General features: G+C 43.2%; 1 protein-coding gene across 1 annotated transcript in view; it reads left to right on the forward strand.

The window, feature by feature from the left end:
• Positions 1–1,204: 1,204 nt before the first annotated feature.
• Positions 1,205–12,055, forward strand: part of Psmd1 (proteasome 26S subunit, non-ATPase 1) — an 81,979-nt gene continuing 71,128 nt past the window's right edge. Inside the window, exons 1-5 of the mRNA XM_059278035.1 lie at positions 1,205–1,373; positions 7,112–7,155; positions 8,137–8,210; positions 8,367–8,536; positions 11,329–11,534. Of these exons, the coding sequence (XP_059134018.1) occupies positions 1,358–1,373; positions 7,112–7,155; positions 8,137–8,210; positions 8,367–8,536; positions 11,329–11,534 (510 nt within the window). The 5' untranslated portion in view covers positions 1,205–1,357. The remainder of the gene's footprint in view (positions 1,374–7,111; positions 7,156–8,136; positions 8,211–8,366; positions 8,537–11,328; positions 11,535–12,055) is intronic.

Consider the following 12,055-nt stretch of genomic DNA (forward strand, 5'->3'; position numbering starts at 1 on the left):
GGGTCCTCTGGAAGCTTCATCATTAAAGGCATCTCTCCAAACCACCACCAGCCCCGCCCTTTCAAGACAAGGTTGCACTATGTAACCCCTACTTGACTGGAATTCACTATGTAGACCAGGCTGCCTGGAACTCACAAAGATCTGCCTGCCTCTGCCTCCCAAGGCATGTACCGCCACCACATTTGACACCTGGAAAGTCTATTTTTGTCTATGTGCTTGTGTGTGTGTGTGTGTGTGTTGTGGGGAGGGGAATCCGCCTGAGGTGATGGCTGCACAAAAGACACAGACGTGAAGGTCGGTTTGTGCCAAGTATGTGTTTATGTGCAGGTAGGCTGAAGGTTGACACTGGGTGCCTTCCTCAACTGTTTTTCTGCCTTGTTTGTTTTGTTTGTTTGTTTGTTTTTAGATAGGGTCTCACTATGGAGCTCTGGCTGTCCTGGAACTCACTACGTAGCTGGTACTGACCTCGAACTCACAGAGCTCCGCCTTCCCCTGCCTCCTGAGTGCTGTGATTAAAGGCGTGCGCCACCACACCAAGCCACTTTATTTCTTGAAACAGGGTCTCTTACTGAACCTAGAACTCACCAACTGGCTAGGCAGGCACCCAGCAAGCCCCAGAAAGCCACCTGTCTCCACCTCCTCCAGCACAGGGATTACACCCGCCCCCGGGAATCCAAACTCAACCTCAGGTCCTCATGCTTTCATGGCAAGACTTAGCCAACCAAGTCGTTCTCCGGCCGTATCCCACCACTACACTTTCCGCCCCAGATAACAGCTCTTCATATAGCCCAGCTGGCCTCGAATCCTTCTGCCTCAGTCACTTTTCTAAGAAAATACTTCGCTACACCCCCAAGTCTTGAGTTGGTGGGCATTACCGCAGTGAGACCGCCATAACCATAGGTGGCGCTGTGAGCACTGCCTATACCTTCCCTAACACCCTTTCTCCTAGCAATGGCGGGTGATGAATGGGCCTCTTTTTGCAAGGGTGCCTACTCTGAAGCCTGATGGCAGGTGCAGATCAGTGGTCCTTCCCAGCCTGTCAGAGCCCTGACCTCGAGGAGAGTTATAAAAAGCAACGGCATGTTTTTTGCCCTGTTGCATGATCTCGAGAGGCGGCGGCTGCACAAAAGACACAGGCGTGGAGGCGAATTTGCGCCAAGCCTCAGGCGGAGGTGCGGGCAGCCCTAGGGCGGGCGGGGTCCTCGGCTAGAAGCGAGCCGGCGGCCTGTGGAGGGGACTGACTGAGCAGCGCACCCGGGAACCTGGAGGTGCGGCGGAGCGAGCGGGCCCTGAGCTGACAGATCCAGGGCTTGGCCAGGACTGTGGACTAGCGGACCGGCGAGTGCAGGGCGCAGCCATGATCACCTCAGCCGGTGAGTGCGGCCGGGAGCAGGCGCCCCAGGGAGGAGCCGCCACCGCGCCGGCGTTTAGCTGAGTCAGGGCGAGTGACTGGGCACCTCCGGGTCGAGCGCCGGCCTGCGCGGCCCCTCTGCCCGAGGCCCACCCCGGGGACAAGGGCTTGGAGGCTGGCCGGGCCACCGCAGGCCCCTTGGATTTGTAGGAATCGGACCAAGTGACCACCTGGGCATCCGTTCCAGCCACACCCCCGTGCCAGGACTGGACCGGGCTGCTAGGCGGCCACTGGACCACAGGGAGATTCTCTTTCTTCTCTCTGTCCGCTTCTTGGTCAAGTGACCCCCCAATCCTCCCCCTCAGGGGTTTCGAACCGCATGGGCCCCAGTGCCACCGCAAGCATCGTAAAGCAGCTCCTGGCCTGGTAGCCTAACTGCTACACTGAGTGCTTCTGGCTCGGGCTGCGTTACTCTCCTGAAAGTCCGAAATTATATGTGAGGCGACTGGTTTCCCTTAAGAGCCTCATTCGGGAAGAGCAGCTTTGAATGGAGAGCCAACTTACTGTGTGTGTTTAGATGCTCGGGACTCGGGCTGCAGCGCCCATATGAATACACTTGTATAGGTCTATACGTAGATGCTTGTAGTGGCGATTGAAATGGGAAGGTGTAGAGAGTAACTTCTAAATGGAGATTTTTTTCATGCCCCCCCCCCAGACTGATTTGCATATGCCTGTCTCCAGCCTTGGTGCTTTTTCAGCCTTGGCTGCTTGCATACCTTTGCTTGGTTGTCCTTTTTAGTCTGTGCTTGCTCTACAAGTATTTGGTTGTGAACAACAGGTAATCAGTAGACAGTAAATCTATATGGTGGGGAGCTTGAGACCATCTTTATGAGGATTGGTTAAAGACATTGGTAGAGATGCTGAGAAACGTGACAGCTCCCTCCTCTCCCTTCTCCTCACCCCTCCTCCTGCTTTGTTGTTTGTTTGTTTTTCAGACAGGGTCTCACTGTGTAGCTCTGCCTGTCCCGGAACTCACTTTGTAGACCAGGCTGGCCTCAAACTCATAGAGATCCCCCTGCCTCTGTCTCCCAAGTGCTGGGATTAAAAGTGTGCACCACTACACCCTGTGATGGTGACTTTCAAACACGTGACGTGTTGCCTCTACTTGAAGTTAGACTTTTGTCCTAATGGATACAGATGATTCCAGGTGAATTTTAGTTCCCATCAGTAGAAGCATTTTTTTCTCCAGTTAGGTCTGGAGGTAAACACTAGATTTCTTGCCACTTGTAAATGTAGGCTTAGGTCCAGCCATTACTCCTGGTTGTCAGCAGAGGTTGTCTGCAGGGTGTTGTCTTCACTGATCGTAGTTCTCTGGGTGCTTGGTTGAGTACTGCCAGAGTGGACCCAGAAATAGCCACCTCATTTGGAATTTGGTCCAAGCCACCTTCCTCTTTTGCCTGCATTATTACACTGGGCTCAAGACTTTGTTGTTTTCACTAATACCAGACTTTGCTTTGGAAACCTTGTGTAGCATTGCTTCTCAAGTACATCAGGGATGGTTAGAATGAAGTCCAGGTTTGTAATACCCTGTCCTCATTACACCACAGTCGCACTAGACTTTCTGTTCAGTTTCTCTCCTGTTTAAGAGTTGTGACACATCCTGTTCCCACTGTGGCCTTCTCTTTCACAGAGTATCTTAGCTCTTCAGTCTTAATGTTCATCTCAACCTTATCACTCCATTAAAACGTTCTGACTCTCCCTTGGCAGCCACCTCTCCATCACAGTTCTGTAATGGCCTTATTAACTTGCCTTCATACTATTAGACTGAACTCCATGGTAGAATTTTGGGCAGGAAACGTTCCCACAATTCTTAGGACACTGCTGCATATGTGGCTGATGTTAAAAAGTGTGCTTTGGATGCAGAAACCAGTCCCGAGCTCTTAAAGCAGACTGAAAGAGAACTTGGTGAGAGTATAAGGAAATTTGAGCTTCTTTGTGGTATCAGGACTAAGGGTTTTTGAGGTCCTGTCCTGAGTACTGGGACGATAGCATAGTATATACATTTATAGCTGTCACTTAAGGCTATTGAACTGTCAGCTTCTACACCAGTCTTTTTGTCACTTTGTTTCCAGTCAGCTCAAGCTGGCTTAGACCTAGGCTGGGGATCTCCCAGGAGCTACACAGGCCAGAGTGGGGCTTCTAGCATGTCCGTCTATTCATTCATTTACTCACTGAGCAGTGTTAGTCACTAAAAACAGTGGTGAATAAGAGACGAATGTATACCATTTCGGCTTTTGTGTGTGTGTGTGTGTGTGTGTGTGTGTGTGTGTGTGTTTCCAAGAGACTTGATTATGAAAGGGAATGGGGACAGAGATTAGTACTTACTTACTAGAAGGAAACATGTAATTGAGTGGGTTGGATTTAACACAAGCAAATAGAGGAAGTAATGCTGATAAGTTTTAAAACAATACTTTTCTACCTCTGTCCTTTTGACCTCCAGGATTGACCATTTTCAACTTTCAAGTAATATTCCCAGGACATACCTGTATATTGATAAATAATATGAAAATATTGCTATTAATTGAGTCAGTAATTTAAGACCAGTTATGATATAAGCTCTTATTTTTATTCGGATTTACTTATTTTATGTGAGAGTATTTTACCTTTGTGTATGTTTGTGTACCACCTGTGCACCTGGTACCCATGGAGGTCAATAGAGGGCATCAGATCCCCCAGAACTGGAGTTACAGATGGTTGTGAGCTGTCATGTGGCTACTGGGACCTGAACCTTGGTCCTCTGCAAGAGCAACCAGTGCTCTTAACCACCAAGCATCTCTCCAGCTCCATACAAGTTTTTAAAAAGCACATTCTTAGGTCTTCGCCTATCCAAAGTTGGATTCTGTTTCATCTTTAAGTAGGAAATACTAGTGTAGGAGTATATAGCATATTTAATTTAGCTGAGCTCCATCACTGAAGGCTGACATTCTGTGCCAGGACAGCCATGTATGGAAGAAGTTAGTCACAGCTGAAGCCACACAGGAGAGTCCAAAGATCCATCTCTTCTGGTTAAAAAAAAAAAAAAAAAAAAAAAAGCCATTGCTTGTGATAGACAATCGGTGTCTTTAGGATTAAGTGATGTATGATCATTCTTCATGTCAACTGTTCTGGTCTGCCGTCTGTTCCACATCCACCCACCACACCAGTTACTTTTTTTTTTTTTTTTTTAAATAAAAGTGTTTCAGTAGTCAAGGCATTTAATGGTTAAAATGATTTCATTTGAAGTTTATCTTTTCTCCTCTTTGTTCTGGGTATGTCATGCCAGCCCAGCACACCAAGGCTTCTGCGTTTAGAACAGTGAGATGCCCTCGTTTTGCTACAAAACTATGTACCTTTTCCTTTGTGGCTTCCCAAAAACTGCGGAACTGTTTGCCAGATCTGTGTTACCATGTGGAAGCAGCTACATCTTTGAACTAAAATGACAGGCACACTTTTTAATAAACCAGTTTCAGTGTTCCAGAATGATTTTATAACCAAGTGGAAAACATATTTGAGGAAATTTGGTTTTATTTATGGCACAAGGACAGAATTTCCCATCATCATTTTCCTAGTAACCTCTTGTGTTCTTTGGGAGAAGACAGCTTTCTTTTACTGTCATTACTGCTGACGTCTGAAGCTAAGGTGAGGCACGTGGCAGACACTGTGCTTGGTAAGACTGCTTCTCATTTAGTAAAATTTGTTCTTGGTGGGCCAGCAAGATGGCTGAGTGGGTAAGGGCTCTCATCTCCAGCTTGATGACCTGAATTTACTTTCTGGAACCCAACTGGAAGAAGGAAAGAACTGACTCCTACAAGTTAGGAAAGTTGTATGCAGCATGGCAGCTGTACTCACATGCAATAAGTAGATAAATGTAAAAATAAATGTTTGCTCTCTGTTATTTGTGTTAGGAAGGGGGTACTTTAATAATGGGCACACTGAAATAATTGAAACATTACTTTTTTTCTACATTATTTATTTATTTATTTATTTATTTATTTATTTATTTATTTATTTATTTATTTTTGGTTTTTCGAGACAGGGTTTCTCTGTGTAGCTTTGCGCCTTTCCTGGAACTCGCTTTGGAGACCAGGCTGGCCTCGAACTCACAGAGATCCGCCTGCCTCTGCCTCCCGAGTGCTGGGATTAAAGGCGTGTGCTACCACCGCCCGGCCAAGTTATTTATTTTTTTGAGTCAGGATCAGCCTCAAACTTGGGATTCTCCTGCCTTCTCCACATGCTAGGTTTACAGCATGTACCCACACTCAGCAGTTGTTGGTTTATTTTGTGTGAATACATTTTATTCTAAGGCTGTACAGAATTTTTTCCTGGGTTGGTCAGTATATCGAGCTAATGTTATCAAACTGGAGTGAACACAAGAACCACAGGGAACCCTTATTCTCTCTTCTTTACCCCATGTTTTCTGATAAAGAGTTCTGGGGCAAGACCAAGAGTTCACAGTTGCAGTAAGTTTCCAAGTAACAGTAATGCTGTTGGTCTAAGGACCATACCTTCAGAACAGTTGGGCTAGGCAAAAGATGATACATAGGAGATTGGTGAGATTTTATATATTGATATAGATAAATATAAAAGCTCCAAACTATAAACTTCTACAATTTTTTTGAAAATATTTTTATTTATGGGCCACTGAGAGCACTTGCCTAATGGCTTGAGTTTTATACCCAGGACCCATGTGGTAAAAGGGCAAACTAACTTGTACCAGTGGTCCTCTGACCTCAATGTATGCTATGGCACACATGTGTTCCCCCACACACACAGTAAAAAGTTGGGGTGTGTGTGTGTGTGTGTGTGTGTGTGTGTGTATAAGAGAGGGAGAATATTAGAGTATACATATGGTACAAACATCCTGCACACATATGGAAGCTAGAGGAGTACATTGGGTATCCTGCTCACTCGCTGCTCATGCTGTCTCTGTTTTCCCCCATCCCTCATCTCTCTCTGTCTTGTTCCCCTGAGACAGGTTCTCTCACTGAACCAGGATCTGGGCTACAGGTCAGCAAGCCTCAGTGATCCTCCTGTCTCTGCCCCTACTCCACCAGAGCTGGGATAGTTGGTACATGTGGCTGTGTGGAGATTGGAATTCAGATCTACTCTTACCTGCTTGGCCATCTCCCTAACCCCATTAACTTCTACAGTTTTAAAGAAAAATAATTGTTTCCCTAATGAAGTTGTCACTAAGAATACTTTTTTCTCTTCTGTTTTGTGTATATGTACAGTGTATGTATGAGTGTGTTTTGAGTGTGCATGCACACATATGTGCCAATGAATGTAGAGGCCAAAGGTTAATGTCAAGTGTTTTCCTCTGTCACTCTACACTTTGGTTTTTGAGACAGGGTCCCACTGGACCCAGAGCTTAGTGGGCTGGACTAGCTGGCCAGCCAGCTCTGTGTGTCATGTGTGTCTGTGCTGGATTATACCTAGCTTTTAAGTGGGTGCTCAGGCTCAAACTCAGTTCAGGGTTGACAGCAGGCATCTTCTATCACTGTCCACCTCTTTTGAGACAGGGCATCTGCTTGTTTCTGCCGTTCTCCACAGCACTAGGCTCATGCCCATCTTTTTAGATGGGTGCTGGAGTCCACCTCTAGTCACCAGCAAGCTGTTCACCAATGGAGCCATCTCACCAGCCCATTGTTAGGTTTTGACTAAGTGTTGTGATCTGTCTGTATGTGCATGTTCCTTAATCATGGTATGTCTTTTGTCTTATAGCTGGAATTATTTCTCTTCTGGATGAAGAAGAGCCACAGCTTAAGGTATGAGTTGAAGAAAGCCACTCGGCTTACTGTGAATTCGTCAAGCTTCTTTAGTTTTGTGATGTCTATATTTCCTATCATTTAAAGTAGTCATCCTATAGCCTGTAGCCAGTCATTGATATCTAGCTAGAGAAGACAGTATTTTGATACTAGAAATTAATTAGAGGGTAAGAGATCATAAAATGGCACATGAGTAACCTTCCAGTTTCATTATCAACAGTGACCATAAAACATTCCTTCCTCTGTGTCACATACTTGACAAAATTTTGGAGTGTTGGGCAGGCAAGGTGGCTCAGCAGGTAAAGGCACTTGCTGCCTAGCCTGACAACCTGAGTTTGATCTCCAGAACCTATATGGTAGAAGAGAACTGACCTCCACAAGCACACTGTGGCACATTGAACACACACACACACACACACACACACACACACACACGCACGCACGCACGCACGCACACACAGAGAGCTAAATGAATGTAATAAAACAGTTGTTCTTAAAGTTAGAAAAATTAGAATGTTCTGCAAGTGCCTCTAGAGAGCTGTATTTGTGTAATATAAACTAGCAACCTGGAGTCTTATATGTTCAAAGAAGGAAGCGTTCATTATAAGAAATACTATTACATGCATAGTTGCTATTTTATGTTTAAAAAACAAAAAATGAGTAAGTCTAAGAAAAAGTATATTATTTCCTAAATTTATGTGTTTGTCAGACATGACATTTTTAGATAAATATTACTGAGAATTTGGTTATAAAATTGTGGACACTTGTTTTGTTTTGTTTTTTGAGACAGGGTCTTCCATCATAGCATTGGCTATTCTGGAACTCTGAGACAGGATGGCCTCGAACTTGGAGATTCACCTGCCTCTACCTCCTGAGTGCTGGGATTAAAGGCGTGCGCCACCATACCTGGTCGATTGGTGGACACCAAAAGGAAGCATGATGTGAAGTCTTTTTAAAATCCAATTTTGTTTTATTTTACAGGAGTTTGCACTACACAAATTGAATGCAGTTGTCAATGACTTCTGGGCAGAAATATCTGAGTCTGTAGACAAAATGTAAGAAAATGCTGTATTTCTATAAGTTTAGATAAAGTAGAATTGCTTACTAACTCATTAAGGAATCACTGCTAATTTGCTGCTGGACTATTTAAATTTTGAGTTTTCAAGGAAGATCATAGCCTAAAAAGGCCTACCTTTCCTTATTTCTTTCAGAGAAGTTTTATATGAAGATGAAGGTTTCCGGAGTCGGCAGTTTGCAGCCTTGGTGGCATCTAAAGTATTTTATCATCTGGGGGCTTTTGAGGAGTCTCTGAATTATGCTCTTGGAGCAGGCGACCTCTTCAATGTCAATGATAATTCTGAATATGTGGAGACTATTATAGGTAATTAGCTTCCATCTGATAGGGTTTTATCTTGCAGATGTCTTTCTTGCTCTAGTGGATATAGCCTTTTTATTCACTTTAATCTGATGTTGCTAGATTTTACTTTAATTGGAGGTTCATAATCATCTAATAGCATTAAACATTTTTTTTGCTATTACATTTTTACATCAGCTTCTGGCTGAGTGCAGCTTACCTCAGCGGTGATGGTCATCTCCAGTCCGGTGAGCAGTTTAGTGAAATGATGACATCAGATTGTTATGAGTAACCAGTGAAATAATACTGTTTTTATAATTGTCTAGTCTGTCTTTTTGTTTGTTTGAGACAAGTTTTCAATATATTGTAGGCTGGTCCTGGACTCTGAATTCTCTTGCGTCCGGCTCCTGAGTGCTGAGGTTACTATAGGCATCTGCCACAGTTCTCTATAGAGTTGCTGCTAATATAGGAAGTCTTTGTAGTCAGTCTTTGTAGTCAGTCTTCATAGTCTTGATCTGTTCCACAGCTGACCTGTGGAACAGGAGAAGGAGCTAGTCTTGTTGCACGAATGAGAAAACTAGGGTTTTAAGATGAAAAGATACATGGCTATTAAATAAAAGGGCAAGAAATTAAAACCTAGGTTGACTCACTCTAAAACCCTTACTGTTATTTTTGTTGGTTTATTGAGATGGGTTTTGCTATGTATGTAGCCCAATATAGCCTACAACTCACTCTGTAGCCCAGGCCATCCTCAAATGTTTGATCTTCCTGCCTTCACCTCTCAAGTAATGGGCCAAGTATGTGCCACCACATCTGGCTCATTTGTTGATTTTAGAAATATTGGTGTGCTAGTCTGTCACTGTAACAGGGACTTGAGATTATCCACTTTTAAAGAGAAAGGCGTTTGTTGTTCTTTTGTTTGTTTTGTTTTGAGTCAAGGTTTCTCTGTGTGGCCTTTGCTGTCCTGGAACTCACTCTGTAGTCCAGACTTGGCCTCGTACTAGAAGGCTAGAATTCTTTGGTGTGTGCCACCACAGCCCAACTGAGAAAGGGTTTTTAGTTCATGGTTTTGAAGGTTTCAGTTTCTGATTATTTGGCCCTGCGTTAAGGCAGTACCATTGTGGTAGCATATTACAGAGTAAAACTGTTCATCTCATGTCCAAAATAAAAGAACCAAAGAGAAGGGACCACGGTCTTGTTACCTTTACGGCTGTGTTTTACAAACTCTCCAAGCTAAGACCTGCACTTTTACCATGGGCCTTGGAAGGGAATATTGTAGTGGTTAACTCACAGGCAAGGCTTTGGATCCTCACTTGTGTTTGAACCAGAATTATCAGTTGATACAGCCGCATATGGTTTTGTTCAGTTAAAGAATTTGTAGCTTTAAAAATTAGCCAGGTGGTGGTGGCTAGCACCTTTAATCCCAGTACTTGGGAGGCAGAGGCAGGCAGATCTCTGTGAGTTCAAGGCCAGACTGGCCTACATAGTGAGTTCTAGGACAGAGCTAGCACAGAGAGACCTTGTCTTGAAAAAACAAATTGATTGAAAATTCTTGTCTGGAAGTTGCACATGGGGACTGCATGCGCTTCAGGCACATTTTCATGACAAAACTAGGATCTCAGTTTCAGAGAGGTCAGGAACATGTAGGTGCATATATTTGTGTTGCTAATTAAGAGGGTAGCTGTATTATTTGCCTAGACCTTTAGAGGGAGAAAATTCAGTATTTTCCTTCAGAGATTTTTAGTCTGATCAACAATTTCTACAACCACAATTGCTTAATGTCTATTTTGTGATCGCTCTTTTATTCTTATTAACTGACCTGAACTTTCATGGTTTTACCTAGATGAACCCTAAATATGGTATACCAGTTTATTTAAGGACTTGTAAAAGTCCATTGCTATTCCCCCCATACAGAGACTCACTTAACATGGACCATCTAGTGGGCTAACAGTTCCTTGTGATAGTTATTCCTGTTTTCCAAGGTTTGGAACTAATTAACCTGGACCTGTAACTTTTCTTCTCTTTGAGAAGGAGCGTGGCAAACCTGTGAAGAGTAGGGATCACTAGTGTTTATTGTTACAGGTGGCACATAAGGCAGCTTGAGGAAATTCCCTTTTTTGATTTTATCTAGAATGTTTAAAAATTGATTCTAAGTACTTACAACTAACTTGTCCATGTAGTGTTTCTTACCTGGTGTGGTATTGGTACCCTTCAGCCTGCCTCTGTCCTCTCCACCCACCCTAATCATCACGAAATGTGGAAGTCAAATTGAGCATATATGCTCCTGCATGAATTTTCAGGCACTCCTGGGGGATTTCAGTTCCATATCATGCTAAGATAGTGGTTTTGGCTTTCTTTAGAGTTGCTTTTTGAGCCTGTGGCACCATTATTCTACAAAGATATTTACTTACAGTTCTTAATCTCAAGATTTATTTTCAGATGTGAAGTATAATACATTCTTTGTGGTAATTACTTTTATAGGCCTTTTTAAATATTGTGTGTAATTACAAGTATTTTTTAAAAATGAAGCGGCAACTATTTGTAACCAACTCTTTTTAATTAATCAAGTTAATTAATATAATTTTTGTCAAAATAATTAGTAAAATTTAAAATAATAGCATCTTTGTTGGTATGGATGTTTGGTCCTTTGTAACTATTATAAAAATGACTTAATTGAAAGTATAAATTCTAGCATTTTAAATCGTACTTAACTACTTTGTACTTATTTGGAGTGTTCATGATCATAAATGTATACATTGTCCTTTTCTGGTAGTTTAAACAAGTTTATAAAATAATTAGTTATTTTATTTTTTCCATAGCAAAATGCATTGATCATTATACCAAACAGTGTGTAGAAAATGCAGATTTGCCTGAAGGAGAAAAAAAGCCAATTGACCAGAGATTAGAAGGCATTGTGAATAAAATGTTCCAGCGATGTCTCGATGATCACAAGTATAAGCAAGCTATTGGCATTGCTCTGGAGACCAGGAGACTAGATGTCTTTGAGAAGACTATACTGGAATCTGTAAGTAGATAATGTCGTTTAGAGGTTGGAATTGTTGGGAAATCAGTAGAACAAAGTGTTCAAACACAAACTCTTTTTTGTTTGTTTGTACAAGGTTTCTCTGTGTAGCCTGGCTATCCTGGAACTAGCTCTGTAGACCAGACTGGCCTCGAACTCACAGAGACCCACCTCCCTCTGCCTCCTGAGTGCTGGGATTAAAAGGTGTGCATCACTGCCACCTGGCCATACTTATTTTTTTAGAACACTTTTTATTGATTCTCTGATAATCTCATGCATGTATGCAGTGTATCCAGGTCATATCCACTCCCGCCTTCCTCTTCACACTCCTAGGTGTCCCCAGCATGTCCCTTTCCCACCTCATGACCTCCTTTTTTTCTTCTGTTGTACTTTATTTCTGTGTCTGTCTGTATGGAGCACACGTGTGCCACAGTGCATGTAGAGAAATCAGAAGACAATGAGAATTGATTCCTTCCTCCATGTGGGTCTTGAGGACTGAACTTAGGTCAGTCTTGGCAACAGGC

Source organism: Peromyscus eremicus, chromosome 13 (genome assembly GCF_949786415.1).
Source record: "Peromyscus eremicus chromosome 13, PerEre_H2_v1, whole genome shotgun sequence".
NCBI lineage: Eukaryota > Metazoa > Chordata > Mammalia > Rodentia > Cricetidae > Peromyscus > Peromyscus eremicus.